This window comes from Neofelis nebulosa, chromosome 2 (assembly GCF_028018385.1).
Source record: "Neofelis nebulosa isolate mNeoNeb1 chromosome 2, mNeoNeb1.pri, whole genome shotgun sequence".
Classification (NCBI taxonomy): domain Eukaryota; kingdom Metazoa; phylum Chordata; class Mammalia; order Carnivora; family Felidae; genus Neofelis; species Neofelis nebulosa.
Window position 1 is genome coordinate 69159429 of NC_080783.1, and position 20423 is coordinate 69179851.

General features: G+C 40.7%; 1 protein-coding gene across 2 annotated transcripts in view; it reads left to right on the plus strand.

Moving 5' to 3' along the window:
* The window catches only part of FIGN (fidgetin, microtubule severing factor), a 133693-nt gene that overhangs the window by 110842 nt on the left and 2428 nt on the right, over nt 1–20423 (plus strand). For both annotated transcript variants that reach the window (XM_058715113.1, XM_058715114.1), the window contains one exon: nt 14522–20423. This exon is cut by the window's right edge and continues 2428 nt beyond it. In XM_058715113.1, the coding sequence (XP_058571096.1) occupies nt 14522–16776 (2255 nt within the window). In that variant the 3' untranslated portion in view covers nt 16777–20423. The remainder of the gene's footprint in view (nt 1–14521) is intronic.

Here is a 20423-nt window from a genome sequence, read left to right on the forward strand (position 1 = left end):
ATGTAAAAAGCCTTTAAGTGATTAAGCTGTCACTGCTGTCATTCGGGTACTCTAGTAACATTTTAATGCTTCTGGGAGCTATGGCCAGGGATGCAATGCACTATTTTATGCTATATTCTCTGAATAGATTTCTTTTTTAAAGTACAATATCATTTGACACTGAACAGGATAAAATAATTTCGCGGGTAAAACAGGAAAACAATGGCTGGATGAAGAAGCATTTAAAAAATGGAGGGCACAATAAAACATCTTCACCTGAAAAACTTCACAAGTTAGCTAAGTGATCAGGTAATGGCCGTGAGACGCAAGGCAAATATAAATGAATGCTCTTGTATGCATCTGGATGCTTTCAAAAAGATTTACTTAAAAGGAGACCAGTTCAGGTATGTCATTTTAATGAGAAAGGAATGTTCTTAGACTTATGATTCATCATTAGTTTTATGAATTCTCTATTCTGTTTAAAAACAAAAAAACAATTCTATAGAAAACACAAAAACACTTCTAAATTAACAACTGGGGTGCTTTCTTATGTAAACCAGTGGTTACAGATTTTAATTAATTGCTTTTCAAGGATTTTTTTTAACATTTCCTGGAAAATGATTCTAAAATGTGTCTCAACTATACTTCAGTTAAAAAATGATTTTATTTTTTGTATTCAACTGAGAAAAATGTATTAATATGTAATAAAATTGTTATTAGATTTCCTTTTTGAAGAAGACTTTACACACGTAAACCCAGACCTCCTTGAAAGTGAATGCTCAATTAAGGAAGAGTGTTCATAGTATAATTTGGGATAAATAAAAGTTTAAGTTTTATAAATATGGAAACTTTTTGAGGTATATGACTTGGTTTAGGCCATAAATAATAAATAACTAGCTAAAGAAAACCTTAAATATGCTTACTTGTGATTAAAAATATGCTCTCCACGTTTGTTAAATCATTTAGCATGAACTTCAGATTCTGAGATTATTAATAAGAAAGCAGACGATTTTTAGGATAAAAGCAAGTTAAAAAATCTCTTTTCTTTCTCTGTCATTTTCCTCCTGTTTTCTCTATATCTTCTCTGTAACTACAGACATAACATTTAAATACACACACACATACACACAGGCACCTAGATTTGATTTTTCTGGGTAGCCTACCTAATCACCCGCAGGTTCTGGTTTTTCTCTTGTTTAGGGACATTGTGCAACTAGGATGTACACAGTTTAAAGAGGGAGCAGGAAGATTTGACTTATTTACTCTTTCAACATAAGCAACTAAAACTAGCAAATTTATTTATTTTTATTTTATATAATTAAAATTTTTTAATATTTATTATTGAGAGACAGAGACAGACAGAGAATGAGCATGGGTGGGGGAGAGGGGGGGTTGTGGGCAGAGAGAGAGGAGGAGACACAGAATCTGAAGCAGGCTCTAGGCTCTGAGCTGTCAGCACAGAGCCCAATGCGGGGCTCGAACCCACAAACCGCGAGATCATGACCTGAGCCACCCAGGCACCTCTACTTTATATACTTTTTAAGTTTTATTTGAGAGAGAGAGAGCCAGTGGGGGAGGAGAAGAGAGAGAGGGAGAGAGACAGAATCCCAAACAGACTGCACTGTCAGCATGGAGCCCAGGTCAGGACTCCATCTCATGACCTGAGCTGAAGCCCGATGCTTAACCGATTAAGCCACCCAGGTGCCCCAAAACTAGCAAATTTAAAAATAAGTTTCTTTCATTGTGATTGAACACCGGGCATCCTATGTAAGTGAAGAATCTCTAAATTCTACTCCTGAAACTAGTATCACACTACATGTTAACTAATTAGAATTTATTTTTTTATTTCATTTTTTAATGTTTATTTATTTTTGAGAGAGAGAGAGAGAGACAGAGCTCTAGTGGGGTAAGGGCAGAGAGAGACAGGGAGACACAGAAACTGAAGCAGGATACAGGCTCCAAGCTGTCAGCATAGAGCCCAACACGGGGCTCAAACCCATGGACCATGAAATCATGACCTGAGCCGAAGTCGGACGCTTAACCTACTGAGCCACCCAGGTGCCCCCAATTAGAATTTAAATAAAAACTTGCAACGTTAAAAAAAAATGTTTATTTCAAATTATCTGCTAATTTAAAAATGCGACTGTTCTCTCCCTTTTCCTTAAAATAGTAACAAATACTGTATGTAGCTTATCCATATCTTAAGGAGGCCAATAAAGTAGTTTATTATAGGTAAGAAGTATACAATTGTCATATTGATTACATCACATAGAAGCAACATCCTTACAGCTTTTAACTCCAAGGGCAGTATTGAGAGCAAATTTATTCTTAACTGCTGTATTAGAGACAAAAGTAAGTCATATTTATTCACAACCGAAGAGAGATTGGAATTGATTGTAGAATTATAAGCAAAAGAAAGGATATGTATTTCATGTGGTTAATGTCACTGGACTAATCATTCTTTTAAGTTTATTTATTTATTGAGAGAGAGAGAGAGAAAGAGAGAGGCAGAGAGAGAAGAAGAGAGAGGATACCAGGCAGGCTTCGGCACCTATAGTGCATTGACTCAAAGTCAGGAACCCTGAGATCATGACCTGAGCTGAAACCAAGAGTCAGACGCTTAACTGACTGGGCCACCCAGGTGCCCCCTAGACCAGTCACTTTTAAAAATTCAGCCAAGGCCTAAAGTTTTCTGTTTTGTTTTGTTTGGGTGTAATGGCATTGTCTATTGTAACAGTAAATGAAATGAAATACTGTGTAGTTACATACTGTCAGAGGGAACACGATCAAGATAGAATCTGAAGAAACAATTTCCTTACTTATGGTCCCTCCTATTGTTAGCATCTCCCCAAGGCTAGGTTGTTGGGCACCCCCACCAGGACAGGAAATGCCACTTTCTTTGAGGATGCTGCTATCCTCTCTTCCACTTCTGTCTCATTATGTAGCATTCTTTGTTTTTACAAATGGAAGAGCCAACGGCGCTAATGACTGGACTGTCATTCACACTGCACTTTTAACAACGTTCTGTTTATCTGGAAATTAGAGCATCCTAATTACAGGTGGTTCTCAGGTTTATTTCACCAGACCATAGAATGGGGCCTCGGTGGGGAGAACAGAGACATAGGGAAAATAGTGTTATGAGCCAGAGCTCTTCATGGACCATGTTGATTGTATTCGAAAGCAGTTTATCTTCATACGTTGTCTTATATGGAAGAAACAACCCTAAACCTACCTAAACTCATTTCATATGTAGCTTTTTCCACTGCCTTCAGATCAAAGTTATTTTCTTCAGGCTGGACTAAATTATACACAGGTCCCTGGAGTGAAGGACACTGAATTAATGCACTATGTCACCCAGCCCTGACTATAGAATATTTTTATCAAAGTCCAAGACACTATTTTGCTATTGCATTAAAAATTAATGCCCAGATTGCCAAAAAGAGAAAAATGCATAAATAACCTAAACAAATTTTGTCTGAGCTTTGCACACTGTAGAGTCACCTTAAGCAGAGTTTTTAAGGAGAACGGTTGAAGAGTTGTATGCGTATATGTAAGTAATATTCTACTTCTTTGTCTAATTACGAGAGAGCCCTCAGTCTTAGGTAAGCAGTCTCAGTGGTCTATTTTGTTTTATGTAAACTGTCTTTTTAGAGTAAGTTTCCAGAGGATCACAGAAAAAGAGGATGAATACAAATTGCATCTTGCACAATGTCGTGGGGCTTGAGAGATTCTGAAATTTGTTTATGACCCATGTCAGCATGGTGTGTTGAGCAAAAGTGAATACAGTTCAGTTTAAATATAACTAAATTGAGCTCTGCATTTATATACTTGAAATAGAATACACATGTGCAAATAACTATTTAGAAATAGCCGTATGTGCGCATAATGATTAACATAACATTTTAGGATCGTGACCAAGGAAATTAACCAGCCGTGTCATAATTCAAGGTTGGTACCATGCTCTGTTTGTGTTAACTGAACGTGCAAATTTATTGTATATGGCACAATGGTAACTTGAGAATCAATTGAAATCACCTCAGACTTTTAGGACAATGGTAGTGTTGCCTCGGCAGAGACCTTTGTAAAAATAAAGACTCAAAACACGTAGAAAATGCACAATACTTTTGGCGTGTGGCTTTCTCTTTCTGGATCGACCATACAGGCTGGCTACTATGAATCTAGCACGGGGCTTTCAGGTTGTGTTAACCCCGTTTATCCCCGCACGCTACACAGCTCACCTGTTATTTACACACATAAGAGGGTTGATACCGCAGAACAAGGGGAGTGCTCTGTTGTGACACAGAACATACATATTCATTAGCCCGGCAGTCCCTATGGACATATGTGGTATGTCCTGATGATCTTTGTATGACAAAAAGAACTGGGGGGAAGGGTAGATGGCTGTAATGGATTGAAAACGTATATGGGGAAAGGGAAGAGACAGCATGAGCGATGAAAGGCCATAAAGGAACATCTTTAAAGGTTAACTACAAAGCACTATTTGAGCTGGTTACAAATTGTCTAAAAACATTCACAGAGGTAGAATAAACAGAGTATTTGACTTAACATGGAAAAATCAGTCCTCTTGCCTAGTAACCCTCAAACTCTTTCCCTGGCAATAGTTGATGACACATGACACTAAATACTAAGATTCAGAGTGTGAATCATGTGTATATTTTAAATTGCATGTATATGCAGGCGCCCGGGTGGCTCAGTCAGTTAAGCGTCCAACTTCGGCTCAGGATTATGATCTTGCAGATCGTGAGTTCAAGCCCCACATCGGGCTCCCTCCTGTCAGTGCAATGCACTGTCTCTGGTTTAGAACTTCTGTCTCTGTCTCTCTCAAAAAAAAAAAAAAAACAACCAAAAACCAAAAAAACAAAAAAAAAAAAAACCAACACTTAAATTGCATGTATATGCATAGCCTTGTGTTCTTGGGAATTACTTTTGGTAATACACTTTTAGATTATACACAGACTTTTCGACACTGTTCCTTTACTTAGATTAGTACTCAAAAATTTTTACACAGAAACTTTTGTAAAACCCAGCCCTTGGGGTGGGGCAGGGAAGGGGAACCCAAATGAATGAACAAACAAAAACTCTACATATATAATTTTAAAATATATGGATTTGATGTGAGCATGATTATATGTTTATTTGAAAACTCGGACTTGAGTTTTGGAAATTTTAGGACCTCACAGGAAAAAAAAAGTTAATTGAATTATGTTTATGATTTCCTGGGCTGCTTCAAGAGATAGGCTGTCCATCCTGATCATATATTGAATGTAAACTCAGTGGACTAAATGTGTCTTTCTTTCATCAGGGTAAGTTGCTTTGCATAAGTGCTCATGCATTCATCCTCATAAGTGTAAGCCATCCTCTTATAAACATCTTATATGTTAAAAATGATGACCTATCAGACCAACGCATAACAAGTTTCCTCCTCAGTATGAAATATTGGCAAAATAGTCATTTTTACATTTGGCCATACTTCGCTGCTATGAATAAAATGTAATATATTTTAGGGACACTGGTTCAGATCATAAGCCACACACAAATTTAACTGAAGGGCAGGGTATATATCATTCTAGTCCCAGTCACGATGCCCCTAACATCGAATACCAGTTCTTACTATGCCCCAAATGATGATACATAGAACAAGATCGGTTGCTTACACAGATACCAGCCATGCAACGACTTTCCGTAAGAAATAAGAAGCGTAACTTTGGAGTAACTTAAACAGTATCTCAAAAGTTGTACTCATGACTGACTAATAGGGGAGCTTTGGTTTGTGGTATCAGAACCTATGGCATATTCAAAGGAGCATATTAGGAATGGTGGGGCTTGACATAGGGAAGACAGCGAGAAAAAGCATCAGACACATCAGAGCACAGGGGGAAACACTAAAATAAACAGCAACATGGAAACCAGCTTTTTAAGAAACCGTTATTCATTATTCTACACTGCTGTCCTAACGATACTGAATCAACAAGAAAAATATCCATTACTTTCCTTGTGTTTTGATTAAGGGGACAGGAATGCATATAATAAACAGTGTGTAAGAATTTTCTTTTCTAAAGATACTACTTGTTTGGGGGCCTGGGTGGCTCAGTCAGTCCAGCGGCTGACTCTTGATTTCGGCTCAGATCATGATCTTGCAAACCCGAGGTCAGGCTCTGCAACGGACTCCGTGCTGACAGCGCAGAGCCTGCTTGGGGTTCTCTCTCTCCCTCTGTCTGTCCCCCCTTGTTTTCTCTCTCTCTCTCTCTCAAAATAAATAACTAAACTTAAAAAAAAATAAAGATACTACTTGTTGAAATTTTAGAACCGCATGCTTGCTAGTTTTCAAGAAAACGTACTTAAGTATAAAAGCTGAAGCTTGAAGCGTCAGAGTGAAGTCATAAATTTGGTTGTTTATGTGACCAATAGGCACCATAAAAATACCCGATGTTTTACTAGGGAGCGGGGCCACCATGACACAGGGGAGAGGGCATGCCATGTCCAAAGTGGGCAGCTGGGCCTCAGATTCAGCCAGGTAAGAATGAGATCTAGTGATATGTAAGATCATTCAATTTGTCTTGAAATGATAGAAAATATGGAAATACAGATTTCTTTTTAAAAAGTTCACTGACTTTTAAAACCCTGTGCTTGGCCAAAGAAAAGACGGTTGCAGGCTGTATGCTGCCCCCAGGCAGTCAGGTGGCAGTGTCTCTACATTAGAGGTGAGGTATTGGAACTGTACTTACCAAGGACCATTTAGCCAGAAATGCGTCCGTGGTTGTTAGAAAGGATCGCCTTATGCAAATATGGTGAAATGGGAGGAGGGAGTGATTTGCTTCAAAATGTATTATCATTCGGAGTCTTGAGGTGTGAAAGTGTGATTTAAGGAGAAAAATCATCTGACAGTATTGCTGTGTAATTAGAACATCTGATTTTGAGGCTGCAGGTTTTGAGATCATTTTTAACTGGATTAAAAACCTCTAAGTACTTTATTTCTTAGCCGTGGTCTCTACCATGTTGAGGAACATTTAAAATAAATAAAATACTAGGAAAACATTTGGAATTGAAAACATTTGAATTTCTGACACTGTTTTTGTAAGATCACGCTCTGTGTTTTGCTGAGTGTGAAAGAATTGCTATACCTTTCTTGTAGTCCACATTCCCACTGGAAAATTTCCTTTTCAGGAGCTGTCTTCAGGTTGAAGAAAAAGTGGTTTATAAATTCTAAGAGTGGTTTTACTTTTTTTCTGTCTTAGTTTTGTTTTGTGTTTAATACACTTGTATTATTTTTCAAAACCAAAGAATAGTAAGAAATATTTGTATAGCAGTTCACAGCTGGAAAACATTTTCATGAATATTATTACTTTAGGTAATCTTATTAGCAATCCAGTAGGATATATGATACCATTACAGTTCACATTTTGTAGCTGAGAAAAGTGAGTTTGATGTGCTTAAGTGACTTCACCAAGATTAGTTCAATTAAGTGATGGTTTGAGCAAAGCCAGTGGTCTGGCTCTCACACTCAGGATGCTCACCCTTCCAACAAAATTCTACAACCTTCTTTATGTTTTCTTCAGTCCCTTTCTATGCCAACCATCCAGGCAATGCCTCCAAATAAATGCTGTGTTACGCAAAATAGTTTTCAACCCTACAGGGCACCATAGTAAGTGAAGTGCCAAACTATAGCAGACACTGTCTGGATTGGGGAGTAGGTCACTTTTTAAAGTTTCCTTAATCTCTAAAATCAAAGAGAATTTAGAATGCGAAGTTACAAAGAAGACAGAAAGCTGAAAAAGTTTCATTGTCTGAGAAACAGATCCCCTTGACTTAAATTCTTAGCATTGAACCACAGGCTCTATACACAGTGGGCCCTCAAGTTGTTGAGTAAATAAAATGAACAGTCCCTGCTTCATATTTACCCGATAAAGGACTTCTGATTTTGGTGTCCTGAAGATGAAACCAGATTAAACAGATTAAAGAGAACATACAGTTTCTGTGCTCCGCCTCTCACTTTCCTCCAGCTATTACTTTTAAATATGACATCACATTTTCAGACTGGAATTACCAGGAAACGGACTGAGGAAGATTCCAGATCATATGGGTTATACAGAGAATACCATGTACTGTCGTGTTGGCCTCTTGGCTTATGAGGCCACAAAAGGAGAATCCTGCCGGGTCTGCTCAAACATTTCATTTGGTCGTCGCTCCCCCTGAAGAATCATGATAAGGAGATCCTACATTGGGCCAGTTTTCAGTACCAGGACATTAGTAGGTACTCTCTCACGAAGCTTATCACTGCATACTATGCCCATATTTTTAGCCAATGAATTTGCTCCTCTCTTCCTAAAATTCGGAATGCTCTGTGTGTTAGTTCTGCTGTTCCTACCCAGGAGACGATGAATCTGTTGCATTATTAGGCAGAGGGGGCTGTAAACTGTTCTATTCGGGCTGACCCTTGAACAACTCAGGTGTCAAAAATCTGCTCATAACGTTTCATTCCCTGAAAACTGATAGCCTACTGTTAACCAGAAGCCTTACCATAACATAAACAGCCAATGCAAACATATTTTGTATGTCATATGTATTATATACTGCATTCTTACGATAAAGTAAGCTAGAGAAAAGAAAATGCTATTGAGAAAATCATGGGGCTCCTGGGTGGCTCAGTCGGCTAAGTAACTTCTGCTCAGGTCATGATCTTGTGGTTCGTGAGTTCGAGCCCTGCAGTGACAGTGCAGAACCGCTTGAGATTCTCTTTCTTCCCCTCTCTCTTCCTGCCCCTCCCCCACTTGTGCGCAGGCACACGCTCTCTCTCTCTCTCTCTCTCAAAATAAATGAACTTAAAAAAAAAGAAAATCATAAGAGAAAATACATCTATAGTATTGTCATGTACTTATCAAAAATATCGGCATGTAAGTGGACCCACATAATTCAAAGCTGTGTTGTACTTTGTTATATTTGCCCCAGGAGTGATTGTTTTCTAAAGAGAACATGGATAAATACGGTATTAAATCATTTTTCAAAATGTATTTAAATAAATAATAATGAAAAGTTCAGAGGTACCATAGCCCAAAGGGTTGTAACAGGTGTAGTGACGCCGGGCAGGCCCGTGTGCGCATCGTGCCACAATCCTAGAGCAAGCAAGCCCTCCCTGCCTGCAGGTGTTTGCCTCAGGTCCCTGCCCTTAGGACTTCAGCCAGAATTACCCTTTGGGAACCTTGTAGAGAATGGCTCTTTTAGACCCGATGAACTGCTGAGCAGCATAGGTATGTTAGGTAGGGGTGGGGGTGGGGTAGTGAGGGCCTGAGGTGACTATTTCCAGGAATGTATGCTAAAAATAGATTCCAGGGGGGCGCCTGGGTGGCTCAGTCGGTTAAGCGTCCCACTTCGGCTCAGGTCATGATCTCGCGGTCCGTGAGTTCGAGCCCCGCGTCAGGCTCTGTGCTGACAGCTCGGAGCCTGGAGCCTGTTTCGGATTCTGTGTCTCCCTCTCTCTCTGACCCTCCCCCATTCATGCTCTGTCTCTCTCTGTCTCAAAAATAAATAGACGTTAAAAAAAATAAAAAAAAAACAGATTCCAGGCGCTTAGTCTTTTATTTCCGATTTCCTCCCATCCTGAAAGTTGTTTTTATATCCTGCGTTTTCTCTGCATAACCGTTTCCTTATCATTTTGAAGCTATGACAGAGCTTTGAAGGGTGTCGCACTTGTTTTGTCTCAACAGAGTTCAAGAACAAAATGGAGCGAGTAAAGCAGTGAGGCAGCACTGTTTAGCAATTAAGCCTAAGTTATAAAGTGGTCAGGAATGATAAGAATGGGAAATGTTATCCAAACTGTCCAGTGTTATGGGAAATATAGGATTGTTCATTGATATATACAGAGATTCCTCTTATAACAATAAAATAACAAAACGCTCAGGCTTTTTACAGTAGTATCAATCATTCTTGCGTAATACTTATGTTAAAGTATCTTAAAAGCAATTTTCTTTAAATTACGTATTTTAAAAACAAACACGTTGCCTCGTGAAACTTGCCAGCCGTGGTAAGAATTTTCTGATCCTTTCAAAAACAAAAGCTGATGTTTTGGAACAACTCATCAATTGTGTTGAAGAACTATTCTTTTTTTTCTACTTTCCTTTGTTTTCTGAATTTTTATGGTACCTAGTTAATAAGCTATTTCTAAACAGCAGTGGAAGTTCTTCTTCTGGAGTCATGTTTCCAACAATGGTGAAATAGTATTCTTTCTGAGCTTTTTCTCTTCATGTTCCAAAGAGAAACCATCTGAAAGCTGTTTTTAAAGCCCATCTTATTATTTGGGTGCCAAGTTAAGTGACATACACGTGCTGCTTCCTACTCACGGACAACGGCAATACAATCAAATGGGGCATGATTTTTTGTTCAAAGAACATTTGGCTCTGCAGTTTGCTTCTATTTCACATCAGAAACATCACCGTCGATAAACAGAACAATAATAACAGCAACACAAACAGGCTTGGCTTGCCTTCCAATTATTATTAAAATTCAAGAAACTGATGAAAAAGTTCTTTGTGCTCCCAAGGCCAGGACAGTCTCCTGAACGCTGGCTTCTTCAGCTGCCACTAAGAACTAGCTCATGGTTAACTATGAACTTACACTTTCAGGTAATATTAATGATTTTAAAACACAGGGTAAGTACTCATGTTCCAAGGGATGTGATGTGAATGATTCTGATCCCTTAAGGTTATTTCATCAAAGCTCACTCTTGCCTTTTGCAGCCCTGCTAAGGTTACTATCCTTTAGTATGCATCAGTAAACTTTCAATCATCTTGGAAAGCACATCCAAAACTAGCATGAGAATCAAAAGGCAATGGTATACCAGGTAATTGTCCCAAATAAATAATTTTGATAGGATTTTTTTTTAATTTCGGATGAAACAGAAACCTTAGGAAATGTATTCGTTTTGCTAGAGTTAAACTCTGCAGACGTACCCAGTGAAAATGACCAACCTACTTTATTTCAACTTGATACTCCTTTCTTTTACAGTGATCATAACTTACTAAAATCATTTTTTGCACATTTTGAATAAATGAATCATTTACAAGAAAAAAAATGTAAGCCAATAAGGTGGAAGGATGCCCTTTTTTGTTTTTTAAATAATGATTCTAAATCTAGAGCATTTCATTGTTTTTAATGGGCTTTTATCATGTATGTTGACTAATGCCAACAATGGCTGAGCTCAGCTAACTGAAAGGAACCCATGCCTTACAGCTCACGTGCATGTGTGTGCATGTGCGTGTGTGTGTGTGTGTGTGTGTGTGTGATGTTGTGTTTGTGGTAAATTCCATTTCCCATGACTCCCAAAATATTTTCGGAGACCTCCTCTCAAGACATTTATTCACGTTTCTTCTGTATCAATCTAATCAAATTTCCACTCATGGCACATGTGCCTTCTTATTTTCTCAACTCTGTATTTGATAATCTCTTAAAGAAAAAACCCTAATAGAAATTCCCTGGAAATAATTTACAGGACTAATGAATTTGTAGGTCTTTTAGACAGTTCTACATTACAGTCACATTAATATTCTTTCCTTTTTTGTAAGGCTTGAAGTAAATCCCATGACACTAGAAGAATTTAGATACTGATTACTTGCGATTGGTTCCTGGTGATTTGCTCTTAATAATTTCCAGTTGAATTTAATGAAAGTATGATTCCTGAAATGCTGCTTCATTAAAATTGCATCTTTTTCCCTTTAAGTGCGGTTTCGGTCATTTCACCCATTCTGCGATGTGTTTTCCTGCCCCCCCCCCCCCGCCTGTTAAAAAGAAATGATTGAGAAAGCAGAGACAATTAAGAATGTCACTTCAGTCCCTCCTAGAACTCACCCCCAGAGTTCCTCCGACTGAAATGATGCAAGCTGTACTTCATCAGGATTTCACAACTCTTTTCCCCACTGATGATATTTTTTCCATAGAGTTTTAAACGAGAAACACAGGAAGATTTGGGAAGAGTAAGGGAAAGGAAAGTGAAGAAAGAATCTGTTGCATCTGCAGAAGTAGAAGGTCTTTTGTATTTTTATTTAAAAAAAAAAAAAGCGAGAGCTTGATTAAGTTATACCGTGCAGCATTCAGACTTAATTTAACTGAGATGGTGATTTGCAAATGAATATCTACATGGATCCTTTTTAAAAATCCAAATGCAAATGAGTACAACTGCAGTAAAATATATTTGCAAATGAATCCTGTTGCTTTATTCATTTATTGTGTAATTACTGCAATCCTTCCCACCTTGTTTTCAGTATTTCTTAATCATTAAGTCGGAAGCATGACAGCAGTGCCAGCCCTGGCATGATTCTCTTTGACTAAAACCTTGTAAATTAACACAATTAGCACAGCATCATCCTGCTAATTAACTTCCAGTGTCTGGTGCAGTGGTTTTGCAAACAAGGAAGAGGGAGTCAGAAGGGAATCAACATGCCATTCTGTTACCAAACTCTGTGCTATGTTCAGTTTAGCTCAGCAAGTCAAAGCTGGCCATGTCAGAAGCCAGTGTCAGGGAATGAAGAGCTAAAGGGGTTGGAGAAGGAAGGCAGAAGGGGGTCGGAGCTGTCAAAATAGACTGCAGTAATTCAGAAGGGAGCTGATGCCACAGATGCTTCACTTAGACCAGGCCTCCTCTTTATCCAGGAATCTCTGCCAGAGGGCATAAGACAGTTCACAAAACTCACTTTGGGTAATACAAAGGAGATGAAGGAGGCCTACTTAATGTAGCTGGACCAGAATAGGAAGTGTTGGAACCGAGTAAAGATTGGAATGGGGTGAGCCAGCCCTGGGAAACAAAACAGGGTTCTGGTGCTCTCCTGTAACTAAGTCTATGTGAATCCCCGAGGGCACGTTATAAATCCCTTTGGGTGCGGGTTCCCTAATCTGTGAAATAAGGTCATTTCTAAGGTCTCTTTAAACTGTGAAATTCAAGTGATTCTCTGATTCTGAGCAAATACTCTTGCTTTACAGTTTGCTACTTAAGTCACCTTGCTTCAGTTAGTAATCTAGCAGGTGATAGAATTACCCATAGCATCTCATTATCTGGCTGCACTCTTTGAGTTTATGCCACACTGCTTCCCACAGAAATGTAGAGAGAATCCAGATTCTCTCCCTGTTCTCTATTCTTATAAGAAACAGGTCCCTTTCACCTGTTTCCTTCCTCCCTCCCTTCCTCTCTTCCTCCCTCCCCCTTCTCTCTCTCTCCACACACAAACACACATAATAGATATATGCATATATAGGTATATGTGCATGGACATATATGTGTGTGTGTATATATATGCATATATATATATGTAGGATATATATATATATTTGTAGGTATTTGTATGTGTGTGTGGATATATATGTGCATATGTATCCTCCCCTCTTAGCACTGGGAGACTGTAAAGCAGAGGGAAGAATTATAGGAGAAGGAGGGAGAACGCCAGCTGGAAGACCGACAGACAAGTGATGCTTGTTTTTTTTTCCAGAGACTCAACAACAGAACTGAGAGGCAGAAAGGAGCCAGTTGTAATTCATACCGAGTTGTAGGCTTTGTGCGATGAAAGCGATGGAGCGCTGCCTGGGAGATTGCTTTGCTGCACTCCACGAAGCAGATTTGAAACTGTCGTGGAGCACTTTAGATGAGAGTTGGATTATGGAATGACCTGCTATGTCTGTGTCATATTGTTCTGCGCAGGGAGCATTATACTGTGCTAACTAGGTGTTCAGTGCCAAATAAGAGAGGGGTCCTAGATGTGATCTGTCAGCTGTGTCTCATTTTTATATTGGTTAAAATATAAAACAGAAACTCTGATGTCAAGAGACGGAACAGCTAGCTATTGCACATGCTTAATAGTATCACGTGCTAGATATTGAAAAGACATGCCTATTTCATTGTAAGAACCTGTGACTGAATTCTAATTTGACAGGAAGGTGTGTGTACATATACGTGCGTTCCTGTGTGTGGGTAGCAAGTAACTTGATAGGCTTCACAGAAGCAGATTTGCTTATTACTTAAAAGAAAAAAAAAAAAAAAGGTCTACAGAGTTCTTGTTTAAATTCGGTTTACTTTTTACACAGGACTGAACTTCGGTCCATTTTATTTATTTATTTATTTTTTTAAATTTTTTTGAGACAGGGAGAGACAGAACATGAACAGGGGAGGGTCAGAGAGAGGGAGACACAGAATCTGAAACAGGCTCCAGGCTCTGAGCTGTCAGCACAGAGCCCGACGCGGGGCTCAAACTCACGGACCGCGAGATCATGACCTGAGCCGAAGTCGGTTGCCCCCAACCGACTGAGCCACCCAGGCGCCCCAACTTCGGTCCATTTTAAAGCGTACCTACGGTACGGATCGTAAGAGATACGATGAACTGTTAGAATTCTTTATAATGTCGATGTCATTAGAGAGGAATAGGTAACGAAAGAAGTTGGGGGAAAGCTTTAACACTTCTGATGAGTATCTCCGTAAATTAACGTTTCTCCCCTCCTCGCCCTTTCCTCCCCAACCCACCCCCCCCCCCAACCCCGCAACCCTCAGGCTTGAAGATGCAGTGGACGCCGGAGCATGCCCAGTGGCCAGAACAGCACTTTGACATCACCTCAACCACTCGGTCTCCTGCCCACAAAGTTGAAGCCTACCGAGGTCATTTGCAGCGCACCTATCAGTATGCCTGGGCAAACGATGACATATCTGCTCTGACTGCCTCCAACCTGCTAAAAAAATACGCAGAGAAGTATTCTGGCATCCTAGAAGGCCCCGTGGACCGGCCCGTACTCAGCAACTACTCGGACGCGCCCTCGGGGCTGGTGAACGGGCGGAAGAATGAAAGCGAACCCTGGCAGCCTTCCTTGAATTCGGAAGCGGTCTATCCCATGAACTGTGTCCCGGATGTCATCACGGCCAGCAAAGCCGGAGTCAGTTCGGCCCTCCCTCCGGCAGATGTCTCTGCCAGCATAGGGAGCTCTCCTGGGGTGGCCAGCAACCTGACAGAACCTAGCTACTCGAGTAGTACCTGCGGAAGCCACACCGTGCCCAGCCTTCACGCAGGGCTCCCGTCTCAGGAATACGCCCCGGGATACAACGGCTCGTATTTGCATTCGACGTACAGCAGCCAGCCGGCGCCTGCCCTGCCCTCACCTCACCCCTCCCCTTTGCATAGCTCCGGGCTCCTGCAGCCGCCCCCGCCGCCCCCCCCGCCGCCCGCCCTGGTCCCGGGCTACAATGGGACTTCTAACCTCTCCAGTTACAGCTATCCCCCCGCCAGCTACCCGCCTCAGACTGCGGTGGGATCTGGGTACAGCCCCGGGGGCGCGCCGCCGCCTCCTTCAGCCTACCTGCCTTCAGGAATCCCTGCTCCGACCCCTCTGCCCCCCACCACTGTTCCTGGCTACACTTACCAGGGCCATGGTTTGACACCTATCGCCCCCGCGGCTCTGGCCAACAGTTCGGCGAGTTCTCTCAAAAGGAAAGCTTTCTATATGGCAGGGCAAGGAGAGATGGACTCCAGTTACGGAAATTACAGCTACGGCCAACAGAGATCTACACAGAGCCCCATGTACAGAATGCCCGACAACAGCATTTCAAACTCGAATCGGGGGAATGGCTTTGACAGAAGTGCTGAAACATCATCCTTAGCATTTAAGCCAACGAAGCAGCTAATGTCCTCTGAACAGCAAAGGAAATTCAGCAGCCAGTCCAGTAGGGCTCTGACCCCTCCTTCCTATAGTACTGCTAAAAATTCCCTGGGATCGAGATCCAGCGAATCCTTTGGGAAGTACACGTCGCCGGTAATGAGTGAGCACGGGGACGAGCACAGGCAGCTCCTCTCTCACCCGATGCAAGGCCCTGGACTCCGTGCAGCTACCTCATCCAACCACTCTGTGGACGAGCAACTGAAGAATACCGACACGCACCTCATTGACCTGGTAACCAATGAGATTATCGCCCAAGGACCACCGGTGGACTGGAATGACATCGCTGGCCTCGACCTGGTAAAGGCCGTCATTAAAGAGGAGGTTTTATGGCCGGTGTTGAGGTCAGACGCGTTCAGTGGACTGACGGCCTCACCTCGGAGCATCCTTTTATTTGGGCCTCGGGGAACAGGCAAAACGTTACTGGGCAGATGCATAGCTAGCCAGCTGGGGGCCACGTTTTTCAAAATCGCTGGTTCTGGACTCGTTGCCAAGTGGTTAGGAGAAGCAGAAAAAATCATCCACGCGTCTTTTCTCGTGGCCAGGTGCCGCCAGCCCTCGGTGATTTTTGTCAGTGACATTGACATGCTTCTCTCCCCTCAAGTGAGTGAGGAACACAGTCCAGTCAATCGGATGAGAACGGAATTTCTGATGCAGCTGGACACTGTACTAACTTCAGCTGAGGACCAAATCGTAGTAATTTGTGCCACCAGTAAACCAGAAGAAATAGATGAATCTCTTCGGAGGTACTTCATGAAACGACTTTTAATCCCACTTCCTGACAGCACAGCGAGGCACCAGATAATAGTACAACTGCTCTCACAGCACAATTACTGTCTCAATGACAAGGAGTTTGCACTGCTCGTCCAGCGCACAGAAGGCTTTTCTGGACTAGACGTGGCTCATTTGTGTCAGGAAGCAGCGGTGGGCCCCCTCCACGCCATGCCAGCCACAGACCTTTCAGCCATCATGCCCAGCCAGTTGAGGCCCGTTACGTATCAAGACTTTGAAAATGCTTTCTGCAAGATTCAGCCTAGCATATCTCAAAAAGAGCTTGATATGTATGTTGAATGGAACAAAATGTTTGGTTGCAGTCAGTGATAACTTCTTTAAAAAAAAAAATGTAATGAATGTTGGCACACACACATAAAACCTGCTACATAGGGTATAGAGCCCCTTTCCAGTAGTGTTTAAATCGCAAAGGGTACTGGGGAAGATGACGATTGCGTTGCATCTTTAGCGTCAGGGTAGATTTGGAGGAAAAACGCATCAGATGAGAGCTGCTGATTTGAAAGCCCCAGATGACAGAAAGCATCTGTTGATGCTCAGTTCGGTTCAAGCCAGACAACACTCACCAAGGAGCAAGGTGCAAGTGTGTTGATTTCAGAAGGACGTGAACCTTGTGTGTTGATTCCATTCTGCTGTTCTTGAGATTTAGTTGCTGTCAAGTGCCTGGAGTGGTGCTTTATTTTTTGTTTGCCTCACAATTACATTGGTGGCATGTGCTAATATAAAGAGCTTTAACTTCAAACATTATTGGACTAAAGAGATGAACGGTTGTGTTACGACAGAAAACCAGATTTTTGCCATTTTAAGAGCAACAGTATTCCTCAATCCTGTCTGTTCTGCAGTATTAAGCTAAGAACAGTTAAAACAGGGTAACGGTAATCTGGACCTTAATTTCTGCAGTTCATTTCTTTTAATGTTCTTGTCTGCAAAAACTCAGGAAAGCGATTGTGATTTGTACAGTACCTCAAAGGAATGTGTTGAAAGCACTATGTACTGCTGAGAGTAATGGGATAGGTTTCGATGTTACTTTATATTAAAATGTATGTTTACCTCAACAATTGGAAGATAGTAAGGAAAATTACTTTGAATGTATCCAGAAACATACTGACGTGTGATACAACTGAATATTTACGACTTAAAGTAGAAATGGAAGGATTTTTTTTAAAAAAGATTCTTTTACTAATTATGGGGAATAAACCAGAGCAGAATAGTTCTTTATGTCAAAAACTGCAAGAGTTCTTCGTACATTGCTCCTTGATAATGAAGTGAAAATGTTCTTAAAAGGTACACTGGTTAATGGAAAGCTACTTACTCAGTTTATGTTAGTACCTAGAACACTCAGCCACAAGACCTGTTTAGGACCCTGAAAGTCACAGTACCTAAAAACTAGGACTGCCTTTTACTGCATAGGGTGGTGGTGATGTTGGTTTGCAAGTTCTCTCTTAAAACTGCTGGGAATGGTGTCATTCTATTCACTAATCTAGCTTATAGGCTTGTCGTGCTGTTTGATAGAATGCAGAAGATAGCAAGCAAAAACAAAGAAATAAATACAAAATCAACCAATCAACTTTATATATATGTGTGTGTGTGTGTGTGTGTATATATATATATATCCACAAAGAACATCTATATCCCCTCTCCTTTTTGACTCCTCTCTTCTCAGTGCAATTTTGCTTCTCATTTTGAAATCTTCTGGGCTATAGTGCTCCCACATTCATTTCTACCTCAGTTTTGTCACATTTCTCTTGGACAGTAAAGTAGAAAATTGGAAGTGGAGACACACACACACACACATACACACACACACACGTGCACACACGCATCTATACCTTGTCAAACTCGTTACTTTGTTTTCTCCCATCTTTTCCCCTAAGTCTCGTCTCCAGAAACATCAGTCTTCATGCTTGCTTCTGCCTGAGTCCACCCCCACCCCGGCATATGTGGCATTTTTCTTAATTTTCCATTCTTCTCCTGCTCCCCACCAAGTTGTTCTTTGTATCCTTTAATGCTTTATGTGCAACTTTTCATCAATAGCTAACTGATGTTCGTTCGGCAATGCCTCTGAACAGACAGTGTAGGCTGTAGCTTTCCAAAGCCGCTGCCCGTGCATAAGCAGAACAGCCTGGCTTTTTGAATGTATTTTTCCTGGGTTGTTTTTTCCCTTCCTTTTTTTTTTTTTTTTTTAGTCGAGAGATGCAGTAACAAAACTGTTGCAAAGCACTGGCATTTTATGTATTCAAAAAGTGATGTACATTTTTTAAAAATTTAAATAAATGCAATGAGAAGCCCCAAGAAAGCTCTTTCTGTTATTGTTTTTTTTTTCCTGCAAAAATTTTGACTGATTTCATTCACGATGTCAAATTCTCTGAGACACTTAACACAGAGAAGCCTAATGAAGGACTTACATCATATTTCTGAAATTTTATGATGCTTGACCACTGCTCCCCCTTTTTTTTCTTATTTTTCATGTTGCTAAAAACTGAGCAAATGAACCAAAATTTAATTTACTCTGATATTCTATCAACTAAGACTGTGCTTACATATAAATATTCCATATTAAAAAGCAGTGCCTTTCATTAAGGATACAAAAAATAATATTTAAATACATCCTCTGCTTTTCACAAGTGAATAAATGCTATAATCGTGTTCTGGCTCTACCCTGCACACCTCTTATTGTAAGAAGATTCTAATATCCCCATTAACTTGTAGGTTCATATTGATCTCACTGACAAGTTTACTTTTGCACAGTGCTGACCTATTTTCTGTCTTTTAGACATTACGTTTCATTTCCGCCAACATGCTGTGTTCACTTGAAAGCAACTGGCAAGTTTTGACAAACCCAGTCTTATTTAGACAACTTTGGGAAATCTAATATTGACCCACATTTTTGTGGCTAGTAAGAGTTAATGCCAAATATGACTGCACTGTTGTGTTTTACACTCATTTATAAAACTGAAAATAAATTCAAGGCGTACGTATTGGCTTTGAGCTTTAAGTGACTTAAAAAATTACTTTGAGATGTGAATGGTCAAAAATCCATGTATTTAGGCCGAAGCTGAAGTCTTGTGTGAATTTCATTTAGCCTCGTGAATTCTAGGATTTGATCTCTTAGGAAATTGGGCATGCTGAAGAAATGAAGATCTGTTGGGGGAGATAAGGTGACCTTTGAGTAGCTGGTGCTCTCCTGTGATTCTTTGATTCTGCATGGCAGCATGACGAGCTCTTATATGGACTAGCCTAATAATGAGCTCTGTTCTGACCATCCCTTCTGGAGCGTGGGGTGGGGGTGGGATGCCACATCCTGAGAAATGAATGTGTACAATCAGTGGTAGTACAACTGAGTAATCGGGCTTCATACTCTCGGCCTCTTTTTGACTGCTAAGAATTTGGAGAAGGCCACTAATGAAGGTAAGGTAATGAGCCAGTCCGAATCCCTTGCCGTCTGGCCAGGGGATTTGAGCCAGTCCACTTAACAGCCCCTAATTCTCTTCTTCACAACTGCAATAACATTTCCAACAGGAACAAAAAGGAAGTGAAGGAAACTACTTCAGTAGAAGGATCAATAGAAATTCAAGAGGTAGTTCATAATGACCTTACGTGTGACACAAATGGAAATACCCTACACTCCTGGCATGCTTCTCACCAAAATATTTAGAACATTAGTGACGATATGGAAAACTTTGCTGACTGAGCTGATCAATGGAATGTGAAGGCAGTATACTTTAAGGCTATTTACTTTCACACAGAATGTTTATCTATTAGTCAGTTTGTATTCCACTCAAATGCAGATAGACGGGTATAATGTTTTCTTGTGCATTTGAAACCTATCAAGGAGAAAATAAACCATTCCACTAAAATACATAGGCCAAGCACCATCTGGGCAAGTGATAAAAGCTATCCAGAGGCTATGCTATGTAAAATAGCAAGGTCAATTTACATGGGCTGCATAGTACTTGGCT